Below are 11,574 nucleotides of genomic sequence, written 5' to 3'. Positions count from 1 at the left end.
CCAATTTATACACACGTTTAACTCAAGGATTCGATAATTATAAATCATATACGATTATGTAAAGGGAAAAAATTCAATCATTTTTTCTTAGAAGACATTTCAATTTGACTAGAGACTTAGACAGCGCAAGAAAAGTAAAAACCAGCACTTACACAACTTGAAAGGTGAAATTACTTCTTAATCAAAGTGGGCAAGATTAATTTTCTTTAATCAATAAAAAGCAATTACTTTAAACCCCACTTCTAATTTTGTTTGTCATATAAAAATGGCCCCAGATCATGATCATTGTGTTCCAAAGATTTGAAATCATGATAATACAAGTTTTAACAACATGATCAAGAATAGATGCTTAATCAAATGAAAAAAGTCATAAACATCACGTGCTATATAAATTTGCATTACCAATGGTTGTTAAAGGTCAATTTGCATCCACAAATGTCATGCGAAATCAAGCAAGTTTAAGGTATATCTGTTGAGGTTTACAAATATAATCACGAAATATGCAATTATGAGTATCTTTTCTCCTTGGCAAGGAAAAAATCATACTACTAACTATTACTACTAATTTTGTACTCGATAAAAAGATATTCATAAAATTTGAACTGTTACCATTTTAATCCAAAAACTTTACCCACTAAAATTATCTCAATAGCCACGTGTTTAGTTTTGTCTTCTTGTAGCTTAATTATGCGAATCTGAACTGATTATAAAATCTACAAATTATTTTATCACAGGAGTAGTAATTAACACTCTATATACTACTAATATACCCAAATTGCAACACTATCACACAATGATGCAAACCTAAGACTATTGAAGAATTCCATATCATATACCAAACATGATTCATGAGTCAAGTCTCACAAAAATCGAACATTATTCAATACTGATATAGTAACATTGAAGACTTGATTTATGACGCATTTTGCCAAAATATCCCAACATTAGATTTCTGACTTGGCATATTCATAGCCATCAAAATTATTCCAAAAATATGATTATGTAAGGATAATTTGTTTTGATGTATTCAAAGGCCAAATACTTTAACAGAACACACTTATTAATCGAAGCATAATAAGTTAAATTGTTATGGAATGCGTGAGAAGCTTACATTGAATCGAGATTACAAGAGTCAAGACAAGATTCCAGTCAATTTTATAAGCCATAAAAAATGTCCAAAAATGGCGTCTTCTTTATATGAAGCCACGCCACGAGCTCCGAAACTACACAGGAAAAGTCTAAGTCACCCCTTTCTTTACCAAGATTGCATCTTTTGCTATCCATCCTTCATTTATACATCCCCTTCACCTAGAGAGAGAGAGAGAGAGAGGGAGAGGTGGGGGACTAAAAAAGCTACAATCTTGAGAGATTAGTGGTATTAGATCTGCTGCTGGTGAATGAGCTTTGCTTCTTCTCTCACAGGAAACAGAGCTGAGCTGCTATGTGGGTTTCTCCTTTTTGTGAATAAGAACGTTAAAAATCGAATCTTGAATTAGGGTTTTGAGCTTGGTGGGCTATCTCAGTCAAGATTGTTGAGCTCGTATTTATCGAGGGTTTTTAGGGATTTCGATGGGGATTTGCATGAGCAGCCAGATTAAGGCTGAAACTTCATTTCAGAGTGGTACAGGTACATTCAGGCACATCCTTTTTACCCTTCCCTCTTTTCATAATCAAATCGAAATGATGCAATCATAATTCTTTACTGGTAAATGATGATTAGTAGATTATTGAATTTCAAGCTCACTCATTCTAAAGCTGAAACCCATATTTTTGAATTCCATTATGCACTGCATTTGGCATTTCATCTGAAGCTCAGTTTGTAGGAAAATTTATATTCGAGAAAGAAAAAGAAGATTACACTCCATATATGGCTATTTCGGAGAAATCAAGAACACAGGGGCAGTCACTTTTTTTGCTATTGTATAAATGGAAATGAGTAAATTCAGCTTGTTTTACATATATATGGCTTTTTTCGTGCTAAAAGATCTGATTGTGGAGTTCCTCGAAAGGATATGGGAACAATTAGGTTGATGTTTTGAGTTTTGGTGATAATCTCCTTGAATACTCTTAACATTTTGGCCGTGCTTGGCGGCAGATGGAGGTCTCACTTCCTCTAAAATGGTTAGTGGGGATGGGACCGACTTAAGTAATTTAAGCGCGAAAACTTCTTCAACATCCGTGCCTCCAACTCCTCGGAGTGAGGATGAAATATTGCAGTCCGCGAACATGAAAAGCTTCACACTCGCTGACCTCAAGGCAGCCACAAGAAATTTCCGCCCTGACAGTGTGATTGGGGAAGGTGGCTTCGGTTCTGTTTTCAAGGGGTGGATTGACGAGCATACGTTTGCTGCAGCTAGGGCTGGCTCTGGTATAGTAATAGCTGTAAAGCGACTAAACCAAGAGGGGTGGCAAGGACACACAGAATGGTTGGTATGTACACATCTAAACCTGATTTTATTATGCCAGTGTTTAGAGATCCTTGAAAGGTTGGGTAATTCTAATCTATGCCAACTTGTTTTTTCATTCGTGTTTCTTGTAAATGTACCTATGAGGATAGTTCGTGTTGTTTAGAGCGCTAACTTTTATCTTTTCATTTATGTGTGCTTTGACGATTGCAGGCTGAGATAAACTATTTAGGACAGTTGCGCCATCCTAATCTCGTGAAATTGATCGGTTACTGCTTAGAGGACGACCACAGACTTTTGGTGTACGAGTTCATGCCAAAGGGTAGTATGGAGAATCACCTATTCAGGAGTGAGTGCACCATTACCGAGCAGTGATAGCCCTACATCTATTTCTATAATTCATCTCTTATGTTCTTGTAAATCTACTGATCGATCAGTTTCATGTTGATGTTGTCTAGGAGGTTCTTTCTTCCAGCCACTATCTTGGAGCCTGAGAATGAAGATTGCTCTTGATGCTGCGAGGGGGCTCGCCTTTCTTCATAGCGACGAAGTGAAAGTTATATATCGGGACTTCAAGACTTCAAATATCCTGCTTGATTCAGTATGTGGTTACACGAAAGTCTTTACTCGTTTCATGGTGAATTTGAGTCGATTAGTTGTTTATTGATGCTATTTTCTTATCACAGAACTACAATGCTAAACTTTCTGATTTTGGGCTGGCCCGGGATGGGCCAACCGATGATAAGAGTCATGTCTCCACCCGAGTTATGGGAACTTATGGATACGCTGCTCCAGAGTATCTATCCACAGGTAGGGGGATGTCGAAATTGTTTTGTATTTCGTCCATGTCTTTTATAACATAAGCTAACGAACTGATTCCTGTTGGTGAAAAAGGTCATTTAACGGCCAAGAGCGACATATACAGCTTCGGAGTTGTTCTCCTCGAGATTATATCGGGGAAGAAGGCAATAGACAAGACTCGTCCATCGGGGGAACACAACCTGGTCGAGTGGGCAAAGCCTTACCTCACGAACAAACGTCGAGTCCTTCATGTCCTGGATGCTCGTCTCGAAGGCCAGTACTCTCTGGGCCAGGCTACAAAAGCGGCCCAACTCGCTCTTCAGTGCCTAGCCATTGAAGCCAGGTCGAGGCCGAATATGGATGAGGTTGTGACGGCTCTGAAGCAGCTCCAGGACTCGAAGGATGCCTCAAAACACGACCGGAAACACCACCAATTGAAGATACGTTCGCAGACAAACAGTGAACCTAAAACTTGCAAGAGCAGTGCTCAAGAAACACGGAAGGCGACCGCCTATCCGAGGCCGTCGGCCTTTGTATGAGGCATCAGCCCCGGGCCGTTCCTACTCGATGGAGTTTGTTTTAGACTGTACAGTGGTGTGTTGTTATAGATTTTGAGATGCATGTGTTTGTATTGCACACCTATTTGAGTTCTTTGATCAGTTTTCATGGAATATGGAAATTGTTGTTGTAACTTTGGCGATGTAAGAACTGAATTTTTGATTGGTTGGAAAAAGAAAAAGGAGTGAAATGTGTTGCTCATTTTTTAAAAGAATGTTGTTTTGTAGAATGGGAGTCTATATCATATTCTACTATTCACTAAGGAAGTCAAAATAAAAGAATATTAAATAAATAAATCGAAATGAAGGAAGATTGAAACGAATGTAAAGGATAAATAAAATTATAATGTTGGAAATTAGTTTTGGAGTGTTTTTATGATTTACCCAATCTAGTGAAATAAATCAGCCCGAATATAATCATATAGGCTATAGCCACAGCCTCCCTTTAATCTTTATAACCCTTTAATTGAAATATGGAGTAGTAAAAATAAGAAGCCTAGAAAATTGATAAGGTATAAATTCTTAATCTAGAGTTAAGATTCACATTTCTAAGATTTCTGAGTTACGGTGTTCAAAGGGTTTAGAAGCATCTCAAACCATTACACTAAACTCAAACCTATTTTAGTGTAAATATCACACTAAATATTGATTTTACTCTAACTATTTATACTAAATTTAAAAAAAATCTCTTCTGACTTACTTTTTATACTTTTCAATTATACCTATATAGTTTATCTAAAGTGCACACTAAGTCAGTAACACTTTGTCAATAACTTAAATTAAATTACATAATTTAGAAATCATAAATACATTAAAAATACTATGAATATGACTATGATGATGGAACATACATTTCGTACCTCAACAATATTGGAAGGATCTTATTTCGATTTACCGGATTATTTAGTTAAGTTTTTATTAGTTGTTGTAAATTTAATTATTAGTTTTTCTGTTTTTATTTTAGTGTTTGGCTTATGTTTTTCTATTTTTGAATTTTCATATTATTATGTATCTTTTTAATTATAAATATGAAGTTATTAATGCTATCTTTTTATTTTATGTACAGTTCTTATTAATCGTATTTAGTCTTCTCTTTTATACTTTGTATTGAAAAAAAGGTGTATGGGCTATAGAATATTTAATAACTAACATAATATTAATAGAATATTTCTCCATCGCCGTCTGCTCTCATAATATTAATAGAATATTTCTCCATCGCCGTCTGCTCTTTTTCTGTAAGTTTTTCCATACTTTTTCTTCTTATATTTTTATTTCTCTTCCTCCCTTTTTTCTTATTTTGATAAATATAGAATGATTTGAAATTGAATGCAATAAACTATAATCTGAAAGCGGTTTTGATATAGTTTTATTGCAAACTAAACAATAATTATTTTTCATTCAAAAACTTAATTTTCATTCAAAAATCTAAAATAGGATTGGTTTTGCAGTACCATTGGAGTTGTTTTCCTACTGCATTTTAAGTAGACCTGCCCACGGTGTATGAACCGGCGGTTTTGGTTTTGGAAAATATGGAACCAGAACCAAACCATGAGGTTGTTCCACGGTTTCGGTTCCGAACCGCTGGTTTTCGAACCGTTCGTAGCGTTTTAGGTTTGGTTTCCTTAATTTTTATTTTGCCATGTAGTTTGAAATTATAAAATAAATTGGAACAATGAAACAGATAGTTTAAATTGAATTAAGACAAGTAAGGTTCGGAACCGTGAAACCGCCGGTCAACCGTCGGTTCGGTCGCGGTTTTCGGTTCTAAATATTTGAAACCTGAACCGAACCACGGTTCTAAAATTCACGGTTTTGGTTCAGGATAGATATTTCTCGCAGTTTCGGTTCGGAACCGTAACCGGCGGTTACAGTTTCGGTTTTAACCGCCGGTTCGATAAACCTTGGACAACTCTAATTTTAACTTTTGCAGTATTATTGGAGATGGTCTAAAGATTGATTAATAATTTAGTTCTGATTATAATACATTCATTATTTAGTAATACTCCATTTGTAGTATTTTTAAATAAAGGGGGCTATAGAGAGTAAAATGAGTGTTATGACTAGAAATCTAGCATAAACCCTTTTAAAATGTTAGAGATCATGTGTTAGTTTAGTAAAAAATCTCTCGCTATTTTTTTATTACTGTACAATAGTAGCCACTGGAAAAGATAAACTTATACGGCGGGAGTACTTTTATTATAAAGAAAATAAATACACTTTTTTGATTAAATAAATGTACAACAGTTAATATTTTAAAGAGAAAACATGAAATTGACTGATCCATCCAATCCAACAATATGTATTACAACAAAATTGCTCAGCACTTCATGATGAGTAAATAACATATTCTCAGAGATATATTGAAGGAATCCGTCAACAAATACAGCAGCTTTGAATTGTGTGGGCAGTGATATGGTTTGAGCCTGCATTTTTGTGCTACTAAGTATTACTCCATATTATAATTATATTAAGGATTTATTAGAATATTAAAATGAAAACTTGTATAAATGATTTATATCAAATTTAGCGTCGTACGTAACAACCATGAAATAAACCAAACATTTATTAATTTTCCAAACACCTTACAACAATAAAGAAAAATAAAAAAATTATAAAAAGAAACATTTTTTATCCTTAACAATATTGTAATAGTACTACATTATAAATTTATAATCAGAAGCTGCGGGCTGCATCTATTTTTCCCTGCAGCCGCTTCAGCCTCCACACACTTTACTTCATTTATAGTATACTTTCTTCTCCACACATTTCCTAATAATATAGTTCTTCTAGGGGAAAATCGAAAAATAGATAAAGACGGAGGACCCCGTTGCAAATTCCAAGAAATTATTTTTGGTGGTTTTCAGACTCTGAAATTCTTTCCAGAGAAGGTCTGGCCGAACTGCCAATTAGCGGGCGCCACGTCGAGAGAGGTGGAGGAGCGTCGGTCGCTGCCGAAAACTCTGAAGGAGAGGGCCTGCCCCACAAGATAGGCGCTGGACTGCCAGTTTTGCCCCCAGTTACGGCTCATGGCTATCCACTGCGTGTTCTTTCCCTTGATGCTCACGCGCACGATATCCCCTGCACCCGCGACGTTGGTAACCAGAACCAGGTTGAAGTAACGGAAACCGTTGATCGTGAATCTGATGCCTCCTTGCTTCCTGCACGCTATCCTGCAAAACAATAAACAATTTATTAAATAATTGAGAAAAATATTAGTAAAATTGATGGGAGACGTAACTGAAATTGAATGAACAATGACGAATTTGTACGACTTAGTTGGAAATATTACGGTGGGAGGACAATAAACTTAAAAGTAGTTGTGAGGGTGCGAAAAAAAAACTTTTTAAGTAAATGTGGGTGTACAGCTTAAAAGGGTATTTTAGTACTTTACGTATAGAGATGCCGTCCGACACAACAAAATTGTGTCAACATTCGTTTACCACAACAGCAAATTTCATACACTAGCAAAAATGAGAATCGTCACGGACATGGATGGCATTGTTGCATGTATGCTTACTAGAAGGGCAAATTGGTCCATTCCCGTCACCGGAAAGCAGAATAATGAAGCAGTAAAAAAAGTGGTTGGCAAGGATTCTGTAAGTTAAGACTAAAAAGTACCTAGCACCGACTAGTTTAAAAATCCCAAAACATTTTTAGTAACAAATTATTTATAATTCGAAGATCATGGAAAAATAAACATATCTAACAAATTCTAAATTCTGCATTTTTGGGCCAATACTAGAAATCATTAGATTTAGCTGTGTGAATCTCACACGACCAAACTATGAAAAAACTCGTTACAATGACAATTATTAACAAAAGCAATACGAAATCACATATCTAACTAAATCAATTTAAGAAAGCATTATCAAGGTGTCAATTTTGAGTCCCACCAATTATAATTAAAAGAAAGAATGTTTTTGAAAGCGTAATTAACCAGGCATACCTCATGTCAATATGTCCAAACAATTAAACTTTTATGTAAGTTTATATAGTTTTCACCTAGAAAACGACATTTCTAATATAGTACTGGTAACACAATAATAGCGACGGTTATCGATGGTAATTCTAAATTTCGTAACATATTAACGTGCAACAACATGTAATCCATAAAGTAGGCAATTAGATTATACCGGCGGAAGTTGACGGGTACAATGCCGGCGCGGTACTGCGCGATCTTGAGGAACATAGGCATGGCGAGGTCGAAGTGGGTGCGGGGCGGGTTACACCACCCGCCATTATCATTGGGCAGGGCGAAGTTGGGCGGGCAGAAATTGGTAGCGGTTATGAGGATGGACGGGCTGCCCGGGTTGCACCACTTGGCGTCCTGCGCCGCGTCGCACTTGATCTCGAAGCACGCCCCGCAGCTCAGCCCGTTGTTGAACAGCGCCGTGCTCAGCGCCGCCGTGTTCACGCCGTACCCCTGGCTGTACAGGTTCCCGTACCCGCACGCGCCCCCTGCAACATAACAAAATTTGGTGTTAATTAGTAAATTTGATGGAAACATAAATTAAATTAGAAATGAATCGAATGTGTGTAGGTACCCATGGTGCCGGAGGCGTCGCTGCCGCCGTAGAAGGTGGCGTGGGCGGGCTGCCAGGGGGTGCCGGTGTAGACGCCGGGGATCCTGGCTTGGGCGGAGGTGAGGAAGCAGAGGATGGTGGCAATGCATAGGAGAAGATTCGTTGATGTTGCTGCCATTTTTGAGTTCGAGAGGAGCTCAAATGCAGACTATTGAGAGAGAGGGAGGGAGGGTTTGGAGGGTTTTGGAGGAAGGAGAGGGGACTACTTATTGTGGAGGGAGGGAAGAAGGGTAGGGGCTGTAATTTTTTCACCATCATAAATGCAGCCTCCTTTTTTTAATCTTTTTATTAAATCATCGAAATTGCAAAATTACAGATTCTACGGCGTTCCGGTGATTTAAAAAAAATAAATTTATTTCAAGTAATATTTTTGTTGGATATTCATTAAAGTTTGTATATTGATTGGAATCGGGTCAATTTTGTTTATCACTGAATTCGGTCAATTTTGATTAATGGGGGTGGGATTTTATTCGAATTTCGGTATGTCCTCATTAATTAGAGTATAGTTATTGTTAAAAAGTTTGATTAGACTCATAACTCATAAGTTTCTGAAATGAATGATAAAATGGCAACTCCTCAAATTTGACTGACATTGAATTCGCGCAACCTTATGGATTTGCTACGTCAATGCCTATAAACTTATTATTGATATATGGACTAATGTACAAAATGCGCACAAAATATACTACTAATCCTTCTGTCCTTAATAAGTAAGTTACTTTTTTTTAGACACAAATTTTAGAAAATAAATATTTAATGGGTTAACTGGAGCAAAATATTGTAGGAAATAGATAAAGTAGAGAGTGAAATGAGAATAAAGAGAGATAAAAGTAAGAATGAGTAAATATTTTTATTTTTGTTAAAATGAAAAGGACCGACTTGTAATAGGACGAACAGAGAAGAAATATGACTCACGCGTCCCCTTATCCTGTGCGATTCTAACTGTGTAAGAAAATGTGATATGAAGTTGTTATTTATGTGACAAATAACAAATGTATAGCACGAGATTAGTAACTTAATTAAATATAATTTGAAGCGATAACACAATATTCACCATCCTCATATGATCATGGCCTCTCAAATATTCTAGTACGTATTCTATGATAAGATCACAATTTTAACTTGAAAATTACATACTTTAAACTCAATATGGTGTAGAAGAACAATTTGAACCAATAAACCCACCATGATTCAATTCGAAAATTAAGCTTTTATTGTGTGGTAGTCGATTTTTTTTGTGTAGACAACTAAGAGCATTAATAACAATGATTTCCAAATTTATTAAATGTAACCAACCCAAATTAAATTCCAAAAACAAAGAACGCGCAAGGTAATAAATATTGCAAAACATTAAATATCGATAAATGGGCCCATCTGGTTAATAATAGGAGTATTGCTGAAATTTTAACAATTGTTTTACAAAACAAATTGATTCAGCTGACTATTAGGCAGCACTACATTTTACTCTCCACCAATCACAACTGTTTGCTGCCTTTGCGAAAAAGCAAAGCCATTAATACACCGGCTTAATTCACATTTCCTCTGCCCTTTCTTAGGGGAAACAATATTGAAATAGTAGTGTAATATGTTCCTCACGATCATACTTATATTAAAATTCATTGAAAAAAATATTAATTCATGTAATATATGTTCCACCCCGACCGACCCTTCAAACTAATATTCCTTTTAATATTTATTATTATCCATGCACACTGCAAGCCTGCACGTATGTGATAATGCCGTTAAATAATTGAATTTGGTATGACGAAATATTGTACGTAAAACAAAACGCAATAATGAAATCCAACTGATTTCATAAACCGTGAATACTATAGATAATCAAATAAAACGAAAATAGCGTCACATCAACTGCATTGCAGAAAATCATGTGCACTCGAATGAATGCCTAGGGATTTTTTTTTTTAATGTATTATGGTATACAAATAAAAAAAATGGAGTTCAATTTGGTAATTTAATTGGAAGCTCCAACTATATGATGATAAGCCCACTCCACTCCAGTCCACATGCGAACCGACGATATGATCAATCCAATTTTACTAATTTACCCTTCTTTCTCAAACTCCCCCCATGTGCTGCTTTAATTTTCTACTACTAGGAGAACTACTATTGGTCAAATTGGTAATTAAGTATTGTTAGTGTCATACTATCATTTAACATCGACATACGAAAGAAAAAAAGGCCAACTTATTGAATAGTAGTGCTAATTGCTAAAAATATTAGCAATTTTAATTTTAGACAACTCGTATAGATCATTACAATCATAGTGGCTACTATATCGATTTGTAGCAAAATATGCATGTTTGAAACTTATTATAGGATCGAAAGTTAATGTGACCACGCAAGAATTCAAATACATGTGAAGAATTCAGTTGCCCATATTTATGGTTTTTCTATATTACTACAAATGAACGTATCAATATGTTATTACTGCAATAATACTTAAAGTAAGTCGAAAATAAAAAAAATGGGTGGTATTAGTTGATTACTTGATTATATGTATTTATTTATTACTAAATTATAAGTATTAGGAAAATTGTTCGAGTTAGTTCGATTTAATGACCGTTAATTTGTGGAAATCACATTTTTATACAGTATAATTTATACTATATTCATTATGCCTCTCAATTTTAAATCGGAAAAGATCAATTTTTATCTAAAGCGGTCTATTATTAATACCTACTAATTTCTTAGCTAATTTGTCCCTCCTATATATTGTGTGAGGAAATATATTATTGAATTGGTCACGGTTCATCAAACATAGGATGAAAGCAAATTTCGAAACTAAAGGGAGCAGTATTAATAATTGATTTTTTTTTAACTTTTATAATTTTATAAATTTATGTAGTGTTAGATATACACTTGAAGGCCAATTTCCATAAACTTCCTTTGCCGAGTGTTCCGTTTTATAGCGATGTATTATATGATTTGATTTTAATGTAAATTATTTATAGTTATCACTACATAGTTTTGGGCCTACAGTGTTATCTCTAATTAAGTATAGACAAAAAGAGAGAATATGGTTTATTTGGAGGCATAATTTGCACTATAATCAATTTTCCCAAGGTTGTACTCAAACTCAACCATCAAAATCCAATTATACCCAATTATATTAGGCATAATGAAGAGACATTAATGTGGTACACTCGAATGGCCACACATTTATTCTACAATTCAAATTTTAAGTTGAAAAATAGTCAAATACTATGT

At 35.2% G+C, this 11,574-nt stretch overlaps 2 protein-coding genes across 2 annotated transcripts; one reads left to right on the top strand and one right to left on the bottom strand.

Moving 5' to 3' along the window:
* Window positions 1-1,132: 1,132 nt before the first annotated feature.
* Window positions 1,133-3,975, top strand: LOC121792487 (receptor-like cytoplasmic kinase 176). The gene is made up of 6 exons (XM_042190451.1): window positions 1,133-1,627; window positions 2,096-2,430; window positions 2,619-2,754; window positions 2,864-3,006; window positions 3,092-3,215; window positions 3,300-3,975. Exons 1-6 carry the CDS (start codon window positions 1,570-1,572, stop codon window positions 3,743-3,745), a joined length of 1,242 nt encoding a protein of 413 aa, XP_042046385.1. The 5' UTR covers window positions 1,133-1,569; the 3' UTR covers window positions 3,746-3,975.
* Window positions 3,976-6,372: 2,397 nt separating this feature from the next.
* LOC121792513 (expansin-A6-like) lies at window positions 6,373-8,538 on the bottom strand. Its single transcript, XM_042190496.1, has 3 exons — window positions 8,308-8,538; window positions 7,897-8,221; window positions 6,373-6,933 (listed from the first exon to the last, which is right to left on the bottom strand). The coding sequence occupies exons 1-3, from the start codon at window positions 8,462-8,464 to the stop codon at window positions 6,624-6,626; spliced, it is 792 nt and encodes a 263-aa protein (XP_042046430.1). The 5' UTR covers window positions 8,465-8,538; the 3' UTR covers window positions 6,373-6,623.
* Window positions 8,539-11,574: the final 3,036 nt, after the last annotated feature.

This window comes from Salvia splendens, chromosome 2, assembly GCF_004379255.2.
Source record: "Salvia splendens isolate huo1 chromosome 2, SspV2, whole genome shotgun sequence".
In the NCBI taxonomy this organism is placed as follows: domain Eukaryota; kingdom Viridiplantae; phylum Streptophyta; class Magnoliopsida; order Lamiales; family Lamiaceae; genus Salvia; species Salvia splendens.
The sequence above is the reverse complement of the archived record's forward strand: the minus strand, read 5'-3'. Positions and strand labels throughout refer to the sequence as shown.

Coding starts and splice junctions, on each gene's coding strand:
- LOC121792513 (XM_042190496.1), bottom strand. CDS start 8,464: ATGGCAGCAACATCAACGAATCTTCTCCTATGCATTGCCACCATCCTC. Junction 8,222..8,307: donor CGACGCCTCCGGCACCATGG/GTACCTACACAC, acceptor GTTATGTTGCAG/GGGGCGCGTGCGGGTACGGG. Junction 6,934..7,896: donor GTACCCGTCAACTTCCGCCG/GTATAATCTAAT, acceptor ATTGTTTTGCAG/GATAGCGTGCAGGAAGCAAG.
- LOC121792487 (XM_042190451.1), top strand. CDS start 1,570: ATGGGGATTTGCATGAGCAGCCAGATTAAGGCTGAAACTTCATTTCAG. Junction 1,628..2,095: donor TTCATTTCAGAGTGGTACAG/GTACATTCAGGC, acceptor GCTTGGCGGCAG/ATGGAGGTCTCACTTCCTCT. Junction 2,755..2,863: donor GGAGAATCACCTATTCAGGA/GTGAGTGCACCA, acceptor GATGTTGTCTAG/GAGGTTCTTTCTTCCAGCCA.